This window comes from Cataglyphis hispanica, chromosome 9 (assembly GCF_021464435.1).
Source record: "Cataglyphis hispanica isolate Lineage 1 chromosome 9, ULB_Chis1_1.0, whole genome shotgun sequence".
Lineage (NCBI taxonomy): Eukaryota > Metazoa > Arthropoda > Insecta > Hymenoptera > Formicidae > Cataglyphis > Cataglyphis hispanica.
This window is the reverse complement of record NC_065962.1, coordinates 1,925,399-1,941,713: the sequence shown is the minus strand read 5'-3', so window position 1 is coordinate 1,941,713 and position 16,315 is coordinate 1,925,399. Positions and strand designations below refer to the sequence as shown.

The window sequence follows — 16,315 nt, the reverse complement described above, 5'->3', positions numbered from 1 at the left end:
CTTATTTGTCTTAATAAAATCTGTGTGACAAGTCTTTAATGTAATGTAATATTGTATTTAATTGCAACACTCTGTATTATATCTGGAATTTTACAAAACAGAGCTTGACTGCAAACTTTTCAAATAATATATATTATTAATTTGATAAAAATCTGCTGATATTATCCAATAAATTTTTATTGATAAACCTATATATTTGCATCTGTCATAAATGCGAAAAATGAATCAGAATGAATAAGCCGCAATTTTACTTCTATTTGTGCAGAAAATGTAGGACCGCATGCAGCGGTGGAAAAGCCATTTTTATTAAGTGACGGTCGCATTGGATTGGAAGCAAGACTAGATCGTGCGATTTATGCTCATGGAGACTCAATCACTGTCCACATCAATGTCAACAACAAAAGCAGCAAATCCGTAAGAAGAATAAAGGTAGAAAATTCACATTTTAACGTAGTTACATTTATTTTTATTTAAACCAAATAGAACTGTTCTAAGTAACAAGAATTAAATGATTTGATAAAATGTATATATGCTCTAAGTTTTTTTGATTAGTGAGATAAAATATAAAAATTTATATTTTGTTTATTTAACGCTTTGAGAGCAACAGACATATATATATACGTTTTGGAGTTTTTTCAAAAGATGACAAACATATGTATAAGTTTTTAACTTTAATTGATATAACATATGATAGAATATATGTACAGAATATAGAGTGTCTCAAAATTATACCGATAAACTTTAGGTTTACAAAGAACATAAAAACAAATCAATTTTGTCAATTAATTCGTGTCCGCAAGTGAACTATTTGGCACTAGAGAATTAAAGGCTAACAAAAGCAAAAATTTAAAAAAAAATCATTTTTTCAAAATTATATTAATATGATTAAAATTATCATAAAACTTTTGTATAAAAATATTTTTTGATATCTCGAAAAATTTTTTAGATACATCGAGAAAAGCAAAAAGCGCTATATGAGAGGTGATTTCAACTCTTGGAATCGTTTTTGGGCTGCAACTGGAAATTTCTAAATTCATCGTTTTACCTACCCCCTCCCTCTTACATATGTGTAATAAAGTTTCATGAAAATCCAGGTTGGTGAGGTTCAGAATTTCCAGGTTGGTGAGGTTTCCTTAGTCTGTGATTTTCTAGTGCCAAAATGGCTCATTTACGGACACGAATTTATTGACAAAATTGGCTTGTTTTGGTGTCCTTTATAATCATTTGAAGTTTGTTGGTCTAATTTTGGGACATCCTATATATAGAATAATCGGATTTGGAATAAGTCAAACTCGCAATGCATAATTATGTTTTGAAAACATTTTCATTAAAAGACAAATTTTGGATTAATAACACAATTGCGTTACGCGAGAAAAAATATATAACCTCCCGAGGTAATATTTTTAAATCAGATCGCAGAAGACTCAGAAGTACAGTAATGATGATGATGAGTAGTCAACTATGACTGTTGTCTGTATCTCGACTGTTCATTTTCTATAAACTGTTTCAGAAGCATACTTTTCCATAAATTTTATTCATTACTCTCTTCCATTGGATACATAGCAAAATTTAATGGCAAGAGGTGTGTTTGAGAATGAAAGGTCTCTTGAAGATCTCGGTATTGGTAGGAATTTTTGTTTTAAAAAGTAGATTTTAATCAATCAAGACTTACAATCGGGTTGACGTTTTTATTACCCACTTGAATTTTGTCACAGATATCGTATAAAGTCTGTCAGTGCACGTAGAATCAAGTTGGCGTTTATTTTCTATTGACTGGCATAATTGTTTCTCTAATTTATTACTATTTGATCTCTGTGACAATTTTGCTCGGAAAATATCAGTTTCTATTTAGAGTTTAATTTCCCTAAAAGTACCTGTCAAGCGCAGTCGACTTAAGAGTTTAGAATCTGAATATTAATGGCCTTTTCACCGGATGATCATCATCTGGATTCATTTTATCTTCCTTGAGTTTTGTACTGAAATGCGTAATAATTTTAATTTTCAAAAAACCAATGTTCTTATGATTCCGTTGTCCTCCAGCTTAACGCATTTACGAATATTTATTAATTAAAACTGATATATTCTCTTTTTCGTGGAAGTTAATGTTTTAAAATGATTGTAACTAGACTGTCAGATTTCTCTTTGTTCCTTAAAAATTACGGATTTTATAATGTCGAGGTTAGGTTAGGTATAAGCATATAAGCATTGAGCAAAAGAGAAGAATTGTGGAGTCTACAGAACGTAACAAAGTATTATATAAAAAATTATATTTTATCGTTTTATGCATACTTAAATATAAAATACAAATTGTCACTTAATTTCTCTTATAACAATCTCACGCATGTGTTATGTCCAGACCAAAAGAGATAGTCAAAGGAATGTCGTAACTTATATTTGCTGACGAATAGATGTTTTTAAAGCGTTAAATGCGTTTCAAATCAAGTGAACTGGCAAATCTGAAAACAGATCAAGACTAAGATCATTGTTTTATTTCAAACATTCGGTCGGCTTTTAAATAAAGAAATCTAATTCTTATTATTTGATATCAAATACAAGAATCAATTTCGATATTATGAAGAACGGTAAAAGGGTTAATTAAATAAATTTTTTTATAATCGAAAATATGACGTTTATTACACACACACACACACACGTCCGCACATATATATGTATAATGTTCAAAAAAATTTAGAAAATACAAATAATATAAAGTGACAAAAAGTGTATAAATAAATTTGCGTCATGTTGAGATTGAGTACGTGGCTTCAATTGTGAAACAGTTTTCGTGCAAATGAACTTACGTGAATAATGTGAGTGAACTTAGACGAGGAGGAAATTGTGTTATGAGAGTTCTTCATTTCCTCTCAATTTAGAGAGGAAGGAAGATAGAATTGCTAACAATTCTGGATAGAGATGGCTACTCGAAATGGACCAAAGGACTGATTGTTTTCAGAGAAGTCTGATTGAGAACAGCTTTGAGATGTTTGAGGTTGACAGAGCCCGATAAAGTGATCGAAAAATCCAAGAGACTTCCGAGATCAAAAATCCAATGAGTTCGAATTTTCGTTTGCGCAAACGGGCTATTGTAAAGAATGAGAAAAATAATCCTCAAGGATGTTGAGGATAAAAGATATCTCGGAATAATTCAAATTCGGGTGAGCGGGAGAAATTGAATGCAAAGAGGATAGAGACTCGTAAGTGATAGGAGGAAAAAAGGGTGAAGGAGTTCGCAGCAAGGGAGTTGCATGAAGGAAGGTTGAGCTTCAAAGAATAACTTTGAGGGAAAGGGAGGCAGCAAGGACTCTTCTCGCATTCTGAGTGCCTCGTAAGCAGATTGCTTCTGCAAAGTCTGTGTTAATGTGGCATAGATTTATTTTAAAATCATTTACAACAGTCTTTTTTGTATTTCATTTTCAATATTTAAGATTCGCGCGCGCTTTATTTTTTTTTAATATTCTTCTCTTCTAAACGTTCTTCTCCTCACTCACATAATTACATACCTCGTATCTCTCATTTGCAATCGTTATTATTTTATATTGGAATTATAATAGTAGTGAAGAAATTTAAAAAGAAGAAATGGTGCCAGATAATTGACTATGACAATGATTATAACGATGTTTCTTAAAACGGATATCTCCATATTGACACTTTGCATCGTAATATCTGCGTTTATAGAATACATAGACCAAAATAATAAAAATAAAAAAATTTTATGTAAAGACATTTTATTATGTAAAAGTTATTGATTAAGTCTATTAAAAACTTGATCAACCTGCCTGTTTTAATATAGTCTGTTTAATAAGATCGGATAATTTTAAGATATCAGTTAATTGAACAGCTCACGTATAGCTACATCGGTCGATTTTACTATTATTACTTGTTGCGCGTGATTAAACGCGATCAGATACTGTCTCTTAATAAACATATTATAATCTATAAATTTTTAAAAATTAGATAATAAAATTAGTGAGTAATCTGGTTAATATTTAATTATACACAAGTGCAGAAGTATAATACTACAAGGACAGCAAAAAATAATTTTTTTTTGCTGTTTAAAATATGTGTTAAATTGTTTTATATTTTTTTATCTACAGAAAAAAACTATTTCTTTTAAATCAGAATAATATTGTTGTGTAACAATATTGATGTATATAAGACAAAAATTATTTTTGTGCAATATTTGTTTTCTTAGAAATTCAAGTAATAATGAATAAACATAACGTAGTATATATATATCTTTTTTTATAAATCATTTATACATTCTCAATCATGCAAAAGACTTCATTAGCAACCTGATCTCATCATTTTCAAACAATTAATTTTTTTCCATTCCAAAGTAATAAATTGTAATTATATTTGAAATAAATATTGTAGTTATATTTGAGATAAGATTATAGGATCTGCTTAAAATGTAATGCTCGCAATTTAACGATTATTGTGGGATTAGCATGGCATTCGATATTTCGAAGAGTATCTCTTCAGATTTTAATCTCAATTGCTTTTTTTTACGTTCTTCAAAAATTTAAATACTTCAATATTGATGACTTGTGGCGTCTATTGGGTCTCTTGTTCTATTAAATATATACGTTTCACGTTCATTTATTTTTCTATTTACTTTTTTCCCGACTTTCCGTACATACAGTGTCTGCTGCCAAAATGCAATAAAAGCGCTCGTAAAATTGATAATGTTTCGTAACAAAACTATAGGAAAACAAACTTAATCGTCCATAGAAGGATAAATGATAATGATCCACAAAGGATCATTTGATTGGATTTTCTATGCATTTGCTTGGCTATTAATTGTAAGAAAAGTTTCAAAAAAATTATAAAACAATCGTAACGCCATCTTTTTACTGCTTCTAAATTATATAATCAGAGTATCTATTCAAATTTTGTAAAAAAATTCCCTAAAAATTCCTTGATTTTCCTTTTTGTTGACAATTCCAGATAAAAAAAAGTTTTGAAGATTTTTTGCTGCAATTTTCTAAAATAAATTTTTTTCATTGTATGCTTTTTTTTAATGCTTTTTCACTCATACAAAGGAAAAATAGAACTACTTAAGTTTCAAATGCTAAATTTGCAAATGTACTAAAAAATTGAATAGCTTTCATGAAATAAACATTTTTCACTTACGTAGCATTTTTATTTTTTTGTCATTAAAAATTATAGTATGAAGTATGTAAACTGCATATCCTATATTCTGTTAAAACATTAAATATATAAACAGAGACAATTATATATTTATAATATATTTTAAACATGTAATTTTCACAACTTGGTTTATCGGCAAATGTCTATTGCTTACAATATAAAAGCAAAATTATATAAAATAAAAAAAGTAATTTTTTAAAAAATTCCCTCAATCCCAATAAAATTGAGAATTCTCTGATTTTTTCAAGTACAAGAAATCCCTGAAATTTCCTGATTTCTCATGTTTTTCCAGAGAGTAGAGATTCCCCATTCGTCTAAAATTTATTTGAAAAATGTAAAAACCCAAAAAAAAAACGGTAAAAATAATCCGCATCAAAACATCTCGAACAAATCAAACTTTTTATAATTAAAATCATTTTATACATATCGTGAGACATTTCACTACAAGTTTTGATTGAAGCACATTAAAAAAATACTACAAGTAAAATATTTGAAATTCGAAACTATTTACAGAATTAATATACATAGCTTTGTTTTATCATTCTTTTTTTAAATCCTTTCATAAAAATAATTTTAAGTACACTATTTTAATCCAAATTTTCTAATATTTCTAATATTAATTCAAATGTAAATTTGTGTATTAAGCAAAAAATTGCTAAGGTTCTTAAAAAATACCATTTAAATTCTCCAAGCTAATAAAAGCCACGTCGGATAAAAGTGCGAAAGTTTCAGAAAAAAGTTTTAGTTTTTCTGAAACTAGATGATTATGCATAAAACACAGATTATACATAACAATATAATTAATCTTTATACTTCAGATTTATTTATATTCCCGCTCACCCCTTATCTCCTTGAAAGAACATAAGCGAGAAAAATATGGGAACAAAGGAGTCATTGAATCAGATGAAATCGGAAATCAAATCCGAGTCTTTTGATTGCCAAGTAAATATCATTTTTTTAAGTAATTACATTAGTCAAGAATTAATAAGATAGACAATTTTTAATTTTATTATTTTCATCGAATAGCCTCATCTATTAATTATTCCAAGAATGTTTTATTCGTGCTAGTCATCCAGTTTTCATGTTGATTATTTCCATAAATTTAATAAGCTCGTTAAAACGTTAATATCTCTTGGGTACACTTCATCTCAATGAGCTTGCCTTATCTCATCATCTTAATAAGAGTTGTTACTTATATGATATATATATATATATATATATATATATATATATATATATATGTGTATATATATAAATTTTATAAATATTGTATGTATATAACGATTGAAATTAATTTGTAATAAACTTGAACGTTTTTTATACAATATATTATAATTTAATATCTTATTTATAATAAAATGTATAAAAATTACTTCCTTCTTAAAACATTAATAAATATTTACCCTCCTTCTCTCCTCCACAAATATTTATTTCGAGTCAATTCCAACAACATCGCATTTCTTAAATTCACTGAATCAAATGCATTGAAATTAAATATAGCACATAAAAATATATAACATTAAGCTAAACACCTGTATCAAAATAGATGTGTTAAAATATTGCTTTAGGCATCTTGTTGTTGAGTTTAGATCGCGAATGTCAAAATGTGTCCGTGAGATGTTAAATATCAGTATAAATAGTAAATAACATATATATTGAAAACAATGTAAAACGTTATAATATTATATGTAATATTATGTGTTCGATAATTCATCGAGAATATCAAAATGTGCAATATCCAGCAATTCGGTGTCCGTCTTAGAATTGATTCCATGTTTTTGTTCTTTTAGAGGAGTCATTTCAGAAATGAGTCTTGTTCACTCTCGATCTAAAACTTTTAATTTTTAGTATTCTTATTTGCATGACATTAAATTAACAAGATTCGCATATTGATATTATATACCATAATAACATATCCTTATGTTCTATTAGTTAGGCATTCATTTCTTATCATTTTTTCTTACATTGAAGAAGAAGTACAGTCGATACGTTTATATCTAAATTACTTTACATCCAATTAAAGAGAATTACTTACAAATTTATATCTAAATTACTTTACATCCAATTAAAGAGAACATTACTTATGAATTTCTCTTAATTGACACTCCTTTTTGCTCGTTTAGTTGGTCCAGATCACTGAATTTCTTTTTGTAGTATAGTACACGAGCCATTCTTATATTTGTTTTTCTTAATAATTAATAAATTTAAAATAATAATAATAAGCGGGCTATTATATATATATATATATATATATATATATATATATATATATATATATATATATATACAGAGTGTGCAGAGTCAATCGCACTACTTGTCGACGTGCAGATAGAACATGAAATTAAAAAGAATAGTCCGTCCTTTACTATTTTACAATTTCCATAATAATTATTGAAAAATTAATTTAAAAAATCGACCAATTCGCGTAAGCACACAAGAAAAAATGGCCCAACTTAACAGTTTGCGGTCGCTAAGCATACAGATATTTTGGAAAAAGCATTCTACAAATGACAACGGTAACGTACGAACAATAATATATTATAATGATGGATTACCCTTATTTTAGCAACCACACATCAGTGAGTTATCCCTTTTTACTGCGCACTTATACTCATGCGAATTGGTCGATTTTTTTTAAATTAATTTCTCAATAATTATTATGAAAATCACAAAATGGTAAAGAACTTTTTTTCTTGGTTTTACCTGTTCTATTTGCACACGATGAGTGATGCTGATTGACTTCGATACAGATTGACACTCTGTACATACATACATACATATATATGTATATTGTGTGTATGTGTGTGTATATATCTGTCTTATACAACAAACTGTCTCTTTTCAGGTATTTGTCGTACAACATGTGGATGTTTGTATGTTCAGCAATGGCAAATTCAAGAATGTTGTGGCCCTTGTATCTTCGCAAGAAGGCTGTCCTGTGAGTCCAGGTAGTACTTTGAAAAAATCTTACACTCTCAAACCTATTAAAGGTTCAACCAAAAATTGGATCGCCTTAGAAGATAGCTACACAAAAACTGGAGCAACTTTAGCATCAACGGTCATTTGTCCTGGAAATGGAACCGATGATAGAAATGTCTTTGCGATTTACGTATCTTATTATGTAAAGGTAATTGTTTCAAATATAAAAAAATAAGAAATGTAATAAAAATCTCATCAAATCTATTTATTTTAACATTAAAAGTCCAATAATTTGAATTATTGCAAAAAAAAACATGTGATAAAAATGTATCACAATTTAAATTTCCCGCCAATAAAAGATAAACGCTATAATAATGCGTAAATTTCATGGAAAATTACTTTCTCTTGAAATAAAATAAAAACTTAAAAAATAAAGAATGAATATGTGCATTAGAAACAAAATGTTTTGGCGCAATATCAATAAGTGATTAACCCCTTAACCTACGACTTCGACTCGAACATTTCGGGCCGAAAACGTATACAAGCTCGCGCAACCTTCGTGCCATTCGCACGACTTGTTCCGTACGATGATCGGGCCAATCGTCAATATTATGGGTCATCTACTACGGGCTATGCCCGTAATATTCGCGTTTGGCCCGATCATCTATTACGGGCTATGCCCGTAATATTCACGTTTGGCCCGATCATCTACTACGGGCTATGCCCGTAATATTTACGATTGGCCCGATCACCTACTACGGGCTATGCCCGTAGTTGTAGGTTAAGGGGTTAAAGTAATCGTATTGAGAAATTCATTTTTAATAAATCCTCTATGACTTCCTAAATAAATATAAACTAGAAAAATATTAAGACGCAATGGCGCATTTTTCTAATTTATGTTTCACGAGAGGAATCTATTAAAAATAAATTTCAAAATAAAGTTATTTGGCTAATACCAAAAAAGTGTGTGTCCTATGTAAAATTTAGTTTCAAGAAAAATTTATTTTCTAATAAAATATGCTTTACATCGCATTTGGTTCTTGACTCCAGAGAATTTAAATTGTAGTTTTCACATTAGAACAGTATCAGGTCTTTAATTTATTTAAAAAATTAATTAATTTTCTTTTGTTTTATATTCATTTAATTCAGAAAAGTCAATTCATTTTTTTATAATCTATCACATTATATTATAAGTCAAGTGACATTAAAATAAAATTTCACGACAAATCCCAACTTGATATTTCTTTTAAGGTCAAACTGTTGATCTCGGCGATGGGCGGAGAAGTTTCTTTGAAGTTACCGTTCGCGCTCATGCATAGTAACACAGATCCGGATCTCGTAGGATTCCCATCTCCTATCCGAGAAGCGTCAAAACAATTTGAAAAGAGCATAAACGAAATTACGGAAAGATCAAGCAAACAGGATAGCAATAATCACAGGAATAAGGAAAATAAGCTAGAGGCTATTAAGGAGCAGGAGAAGGAGTCGAGAATGACTGACGTGGATCTGATAGAACACTGTGAGGAAAATGACATCTGAGAGCGGGCGCAACGAGACGACGCGATGTCGCAGCCGTCATCTGTTAAGAAAAGCAGCGACACGAAGACCACGAAAAATTCGAATCATAAGACATGCAGACTCAGCGTTACCATTCAGAGAGCTTGGTGCTGCTTCAGAAGAGCCTCTTAGTAAACGAACGAGTCAAAATCTCAGAGTCTCATATGAATGATGATAACATATGAGTGATTATGTCTATTTACATCATCATTGTAATTCCTTCTATTTTTTCGGGGGAAAATATATCTTGTAAAAATTGCACAGATAGAAAAACAAATGCGTAGCAGATCTTGTAAATTCTCACAATTGATGGCTGCAAAATAAATGTGAGTTTTGTATGTTTTAAAGATGACAAAAAATACAGATTCAGAAGTTATCAGATTAATTTTAAAAACAGTAAAAAGCTTCTTGGAACTTTTCATGAAAAGAATTTTATAGAAGCGCGATTACAATTAAATGATCATATTTTTTGAACTGTTGAGTATGCACAAAAAATTGTACTCCATGTATTGGTTGATTTCGTATTATTACGCACATTGTGATAAAATTTGATTGTTCTCGAAAAAAGAAAGACTATTTAAGTATAAATGTTATTGCTGTTTAATTAAGTGTGTGAAATTGCAAATTATTAGAGTATCATACAGAAGTAAGAATATAAGTATCACATTTGAAGTAAGAACATAAATTTTATTGAAAATATGTACTAATGAGAGACAAAAATACTTCAAAATTTTTACTACAAGAAGGAAAGATCTCTCAAGAGATATATTTCTATATATTTAAATACCCCACTGAATAATATTCATGTAATATATTATACGTAATATATTCTTATAATCTATTAAAATTATATACTGGGTGTCCCCATCAGCGCCGATCTTTAGCCGGATACACGTCAGTGAGCTGTGCGCCTGATAGTGGTGCGCCGCTGTGACAGCTGACGCACACTATCAGGCGCGCGGCTCATCAGCGCTTGTCTAAAGATCGGCGATGATTGGCCAGACTTTACTCAATAATATATCTTTTATTAAACGTTATTCAAAAAAATGGTACAGGACTTTTCGACTCAGTTTGGCCCAATCTACCTTCACACTTCGGGTGTGTCAAAAGTTTCGGGACACTCTGTATATTGCTAATTACGTAAAATCTCGTGAATGTATATTGTTTTAAATTTTTTGTGTCTATATCTTTCTACATCTATTATATGAAAGATCTTTTACTGCCATCTTAATTTTATAATCAGGTTTTATGTTCATTATTTCAGAAATCTAAAAAAATGAGCAAAGCATACACTCTTACATAAATAAAAAAAAATGTATGATCTTATCTAAATAAAATAAAATCATTTATATAAAATATAAAATACCAAATTAAAAATATCAATTATATTTTTTCAAAAAATAAGTATAAATATACATTTTATATTATAATAATCAATATATAGATTATATATCCAATTAAATAAAAATTTTTAATTTAATATCTTTTTTAATAATTGTATATTTGACTTTTTTTAAAACTCCTGCTCTTAATTGCAGCCATATTATTTCATCAATTATGTCAGAAAAGATCATAAATTTTTTCCTTGTATACATCAAAATAAATTTCTTTTACATTTCTTTTACATATAATTATTTACATATAATTATTTTTATAGACTAAATCACAAATGTATCAATAAATCTTTTGTGCAGTAATAATTATTTGTAATCTGGATTAACTGTTATAAAAAAAATTTTGATTGAAAAAATATATAAGATTCATATATCGATTAAATTATATGTTTATTTATCAAAAAATTATACAAAAAAAAATTTTATGATATATTTTACAAATTAATATGCAAAAAAAATTTATTTTGATGTGGAAAATAGTATATATTTTCATATTCAAAGGGTGAGTGGCGATAAAAGTTTCAATCAGCTTCAATTATTTTTGTTATAAATTGATAATTATTAGTAATATTAATAAATATATAATTTGTGTTAAAATAGTTTTTTTTTATTTACAGTAAGAAAAGCATGATTTGGATCAAGACATTTTCTGTCTTTCAATAATTATTTAAATAAAACTAATGGAATATTGTTGATACATCAATAAAAAAAATAAATAAACTCTTCACATAAAATATAAAATAGACCGTATTTTGTACTATAAGTGTGGGATAGACTTTCTTTAAATTTATTTTTTACTACCCGCGCATTGCAGTATTAATATCAATTTTACATATGTTGTGTCTTATATAGTCATATATGTAAAAATTGGAATAGAATGCTAAAAAATATGATTTTTCGAAATTTTTTACTGTCAGATCTAAGTCCAAAATATATTTTAATTTTAAATTAATGGGTCGTTAGAATAAAAAAAAATATTCTTGTATTTCTAAAAACTCATCTTCTCTATTTATCAAGATATAAAAGAAAATCGATTTCATATTTTTAAAAAAGCGGTATTTTGAAGCCGATTTGGGGTCTTATCACCATTCATCTTTTAACATCGTTACAATGACAAATCATAAATCTTAAGCAAGAATTGTAAAAAAATGCTATTTTAGTTTAGCAATCTTAATTAACATTAAATGTTTTGGCAATAATATAAATGGTTTTGACAAATTAAATAAAATTTGTATTTTTTAACTATAATTTAACTATCAAAATAATAAATGCATGTTATTGATAGATTAATCATCGATTAAATTAATTAGATTTTGGCTAAATTGACTCTTATAATAATGTACAATTATTTTAATATTGTTATTAACTAAAATTTAACTTAATTATAACCAGACATCAAAACTTTGACTATTTATATTGCGTCTATAACTTATAAAATTATAAAAATATATACACAATTTATTAATATATAAATTTTGAATATATTTTATCATTAATATTTCATTCAATGATGATGAAATGTCCCATATAGTTTTATATTTTCTTATTTTTCAAGAAAATATTGTATTAACCAATCTTATGAAAAATAATAAATTATTGTAACTAATAAAATTATTGTAATTAAAAATCCTTCAAGAAAATTATTTTCAAAATAAAATCGTATTAATATCTTTAAAAATATTATTTCTGTTGTTTCTTCATTTACAATAAAATATATAAAGATAAATAAATTATGTATCTTTAAAATTGTAAATATTAATTATAAATATTATTCATAAATATACTGATGAAAAGTAGTGAGTATTATAATATAAAAATGTATTATATAATATAAATCTCACATATACAGGATGAGCCGAAAGACTAAATAAACTTCGATAATATTAGAACACATTCGATAACTTTAGAACATATAGAGGGAGTTAAAATTTTGGAACATTTTATAAGATCATAAAAATTATCTTTTAACCAAAATGATGCCAACTCTCAATCTGTATCGAACAGAAAAGTAAAAGTGGCGTGAAAATCTTAAATAGCATAAAAGATTAAGTAGGTACTTATTTAAAAGTATTTTTAACGATGAAAAAATTGACCTTTGAAAAAGTTCGCTTTTCAATCCAAAGTTATAGTGATGTGAATAAACATTATTGTTCTTTGCATTACCTGTTAGAATCTATGGCAAAAACGTAATGGATATCAAATCTTGTATGTATATATTTGTGTGGTCAGATCAAATTTTACCAATACAAAATTAATTTTGTTTGGAAAAAAATACTGCAGATAATTTCGATCATGGAATAAAATTTTATGGCATCATCAGAAAATTCATAATCATTTCGAATTTATAAATAAGAATATTTTTTCATACAAAGCCATATTTATGCTAGACAATACAGCAAACAGGCACAATTGTTGATATTGAAGTGTTTTCGTAATTTGCATTAGATAAGAGAATCAAAAACTTAATATCCACATCTCTTTATTTCATAAGTTAAAGATAACATAACTGTGGTCAAAAGATAGCTTTTATGATCCCATAAAATCCCTCAAAATTTTAACCTTTTCCAGAAAGCCAAGTATATTGAAAGCAAATTATACTAAGTGTTTGCTGTCAACTTTGTTTGCTGTTTGCTGTCGTGACAGCAAAAAAATTACAAATTTAGTACAAAAATTGTTATTATCGATTAAATCGATATTTGTGCCAAAAATTGAGCAGGATTTGCTAACATGACTTGACATAAAATTGTCGGCAGAAACCGAGCAAAATGTGCAGCTTATTACGAAATATTACAAAATTAACTATTATTTGAAACAGTATAATTCATTTACCACTATTCATTATCTATACTCGTATTCAAGTTTTTGTTATGAGCGTAATAAATTTTATAAATAATAGTGTTAATAACATTGTAATATCTATTTCTATTAATTTAATTTCTGATATGATTCCCATACAGGAAATTCAGATGTACTGATTTTTGGAATATATATATATATATATTCAAAATCATATATATATATATATATATATATATATATATATATATATATATATAGTGTGTATCATTACATTAATATGTGTTATTATATATTAATACTGTAAGTGATCTTATTTTTACCATCAAATAAACATCAAAAAATGACATCCCGAGAATATCAACGTCATTTCCCAAAGGGTCTCATCAGATCTAACTTAGCACATCTAATTGGTCATTTTGTGGCTAAGTTTCATTATAACGTCATTTTACTACTTAAGGTCGACTCTTTAAATGCACAATTTTATATAAATGATTAAAAGTTGCACATCTTGCTCAGTGTTTGCCGACAATCTGATATCAAGTTATATTAGCAGATCCTACTTAATTTTTGCAGCCAATCTGCTATCTATAGATTCTGTAAGCAGACTTTGCCAGCAAATCATAAGCTTAATGCAGATATATTAATGCCAATTTGCTAGCAACTTCTGAGTAAATCTATAACCAATCTTGACTGATATATTGCGTGCACTTTCCTTAGTGAATCTACCTCTATCCGTTCTAAAATCATCATGGTATATGCTTTTTAGACTTTTGGTCCATGCTGTATATTATCTGCAATGGAATATGTTTTATATATATATTTTTAAAGTTATGCAAACATAGTAAATTATTAGTAACAAAAATCTATGCCGAATAATTTATGTAATGATTTTAGTAAGTATTAATGTTATTTTAATATTAAATTATAAACTTGTCTAAATGTAAAAATAACAATTTTATAAATGCAATTTATTTCAATTTATAAAAATATTATTGCCAATATATGATAAAAGTCACTTATATATAATAAAAATCACTTGTACAAATTCTAATTACTTAATTGGCAATTAATTCTACTATATAGGTATAGAATTGTCTTCATGAAAATTTCTAATTACATATACAAATTAATGATATATAATTTATTTTTTTTTTGCATTCATTTTTTCCAATGCATTAAACAACAAAAATTTAATAATTTTATTTATATTATTAAAATCATATTAACAAAATATATATTATTTCATAAATTAATCGCCAATTAAGTTAATTGAATTTGATTTCAAAATAGCTTTTATAATATTTTACAATAATATTAAATTATTTTAGTATATAAATTTATTATACACATATATATTTTAATATATTAATATAAAAAAATATAATTGTGTCTATCAAACTTACCATGCCACTGTGCTCTTGCATATCCTCTAACGATTTGTTTACTAGTTTTGTTAACATCATCTTCTACGTTGATTAAGATATATTTAAATCTTCCATGACCATCAATATCAATATCTAACACTTTGTCCAATAAATGGGACATTGTAATAAATCGTTGTATATTGATCACACCTGTAAAAAACATAAATAAAGAGATATAGTTATAACCTAACAAATCCATTATTTCTATTTATATCTATATATTGCGTATTGCATTTATAATATATTTTTGATAACTAACTAAAACCACAAACTAAAACACAAAGATTAATATATATATATCAAATATTTCTATTTCAATGTATACTATATAGTATTATTGATCGTAATTACTATTAAATTCTTTCAAAATAATGAGCCGGGCGTTCATCTGCTATTTATCGGAGTTCGAAACTCGGAGCAGTGTTAGGTTAGATAGGCATGATGAAAATAGATATGCTTTTGCGCATATTTTGCATTGCAGCCAATCAGATCTTGGCCTTTTATTCATCCATTTTCCGGCGGTAATTCAAATAAAATAAATATTATTTCAATACGCATACTACGCCAATAAAACTCAGTTTCACGTGTAATAAATATTATTTGTAATTTTATAATAATTTTTTTTATTGCTTTTATATTTTATCTAATAACGTATTTTGCAGTCAAAGTCAAAAAAAATTGTTTAATTTATATAGGAATGTTCTATAGGAAAGAGATTAAAAATTAAGGATATAAAAGAATACGTTATTTATCAGGTCTTGACTAATATCATTCAAAAAAAAAAATAATACAATACAAATCAAATTTAAAAAGAAAAGAAAGAGTCAAGATGGGTTAGGCAAATTATAATATAAAAATTAAAATAGATTCAGAAATAAAATAAGCAATAAAATGTACCTGTATGTGCATTATTTTTTATTTGTTAATTTAAGTAATTTTTTAGTGTTTACATTTTATTTCAATTTGTATAATTTTCCTTTAAGACGAATAGTAATAGTTTTTGTTTTTGAACGATATTAATTTGCTTTAGGCTTGTATGTTTCTTAAGTATAACAAATTTGAAAGGGATAT

General features: G+C 26.9%; 2 protein-coding genes across 2 annotated transcripts in view; one reads left to right on the top strand and one right to left on the bottom strand.

Moving 5' to 3' along the window:
• LOC126851862 (phosrestin-2-like) overlaps positions 1–10,939 on the top strand; it is a 29,025-nt gene extending 18,086 nt beyond the window's left edge. Inside the window, exons 4-6 of the mRNA XM_050596202.1 lie at positions 266–429; positions 7,997–8,278; positions 9,322–10,939. Of these exons, the coding sequence (XP_050452159.1) occupies positions 266–429; positions 7,997–8,278; positions 9,322–9,609 (734 nt within the window). The 3' untranslated portion in view covers positions 9,610–10,939. The remainder of the gene's footprint in view (positions 1–265; positions 430–7,996; positions 8,279–9,321) is intronic.
• A 3,148-nt stretch (positions 10,940–14,087) lies between these two features.
• On the bottom strand, positions 14,088–15,677 carry LOC126852059 (14 kDa phosphohistidine phosphatase-like). Its single transcript, XM_050596542.1, has 3 exons — positions 15,596–15,677; positions 15,224–15,394; positions 14,088–14,611 (listed from the first exon to the last, which is right to left on the bottom strand). Exons 1-3 carry the CDS (start codon positions 15,630–15,632, stop codon positions 14,583–14,585), a joined length of 237 nt encoding a protein of 78 aa, XP_050452499.1. The 5' UTR covers positions 15,633–15,677; the 3' UTR covers positions 14,088–14,582.
• Between the last annotated feature and the right edge of the window lie 638 nt (positions 15,678–16,315).

What these genes read in the sequence shown, in the direction of transcription:
- LOC126852059 (XM_050596542.1), bottom strand. Translation starts at nt 15,632, where the DNA reads ATGAACGCCCGGCTCATTATTTTGAAAGAATTTAATA. An exon ending in TATTTTGAAAGAATTTAATA is followed by an intron (nt 15,395 to 15,595) that starts GTAATTACGATC and finishes TGTTTTTTACAG; the next exon opens with GTGTGATCAATATACAACGA. An exon ending in TGCAAGAGCACAGTGGCATG is followed by an intron (nt 14,612 to 15,223) that starts GTAAGTTTGATA and finishes ATTCCATTGCAG; the next exon opens with ATAATATACAGCATGGACCA.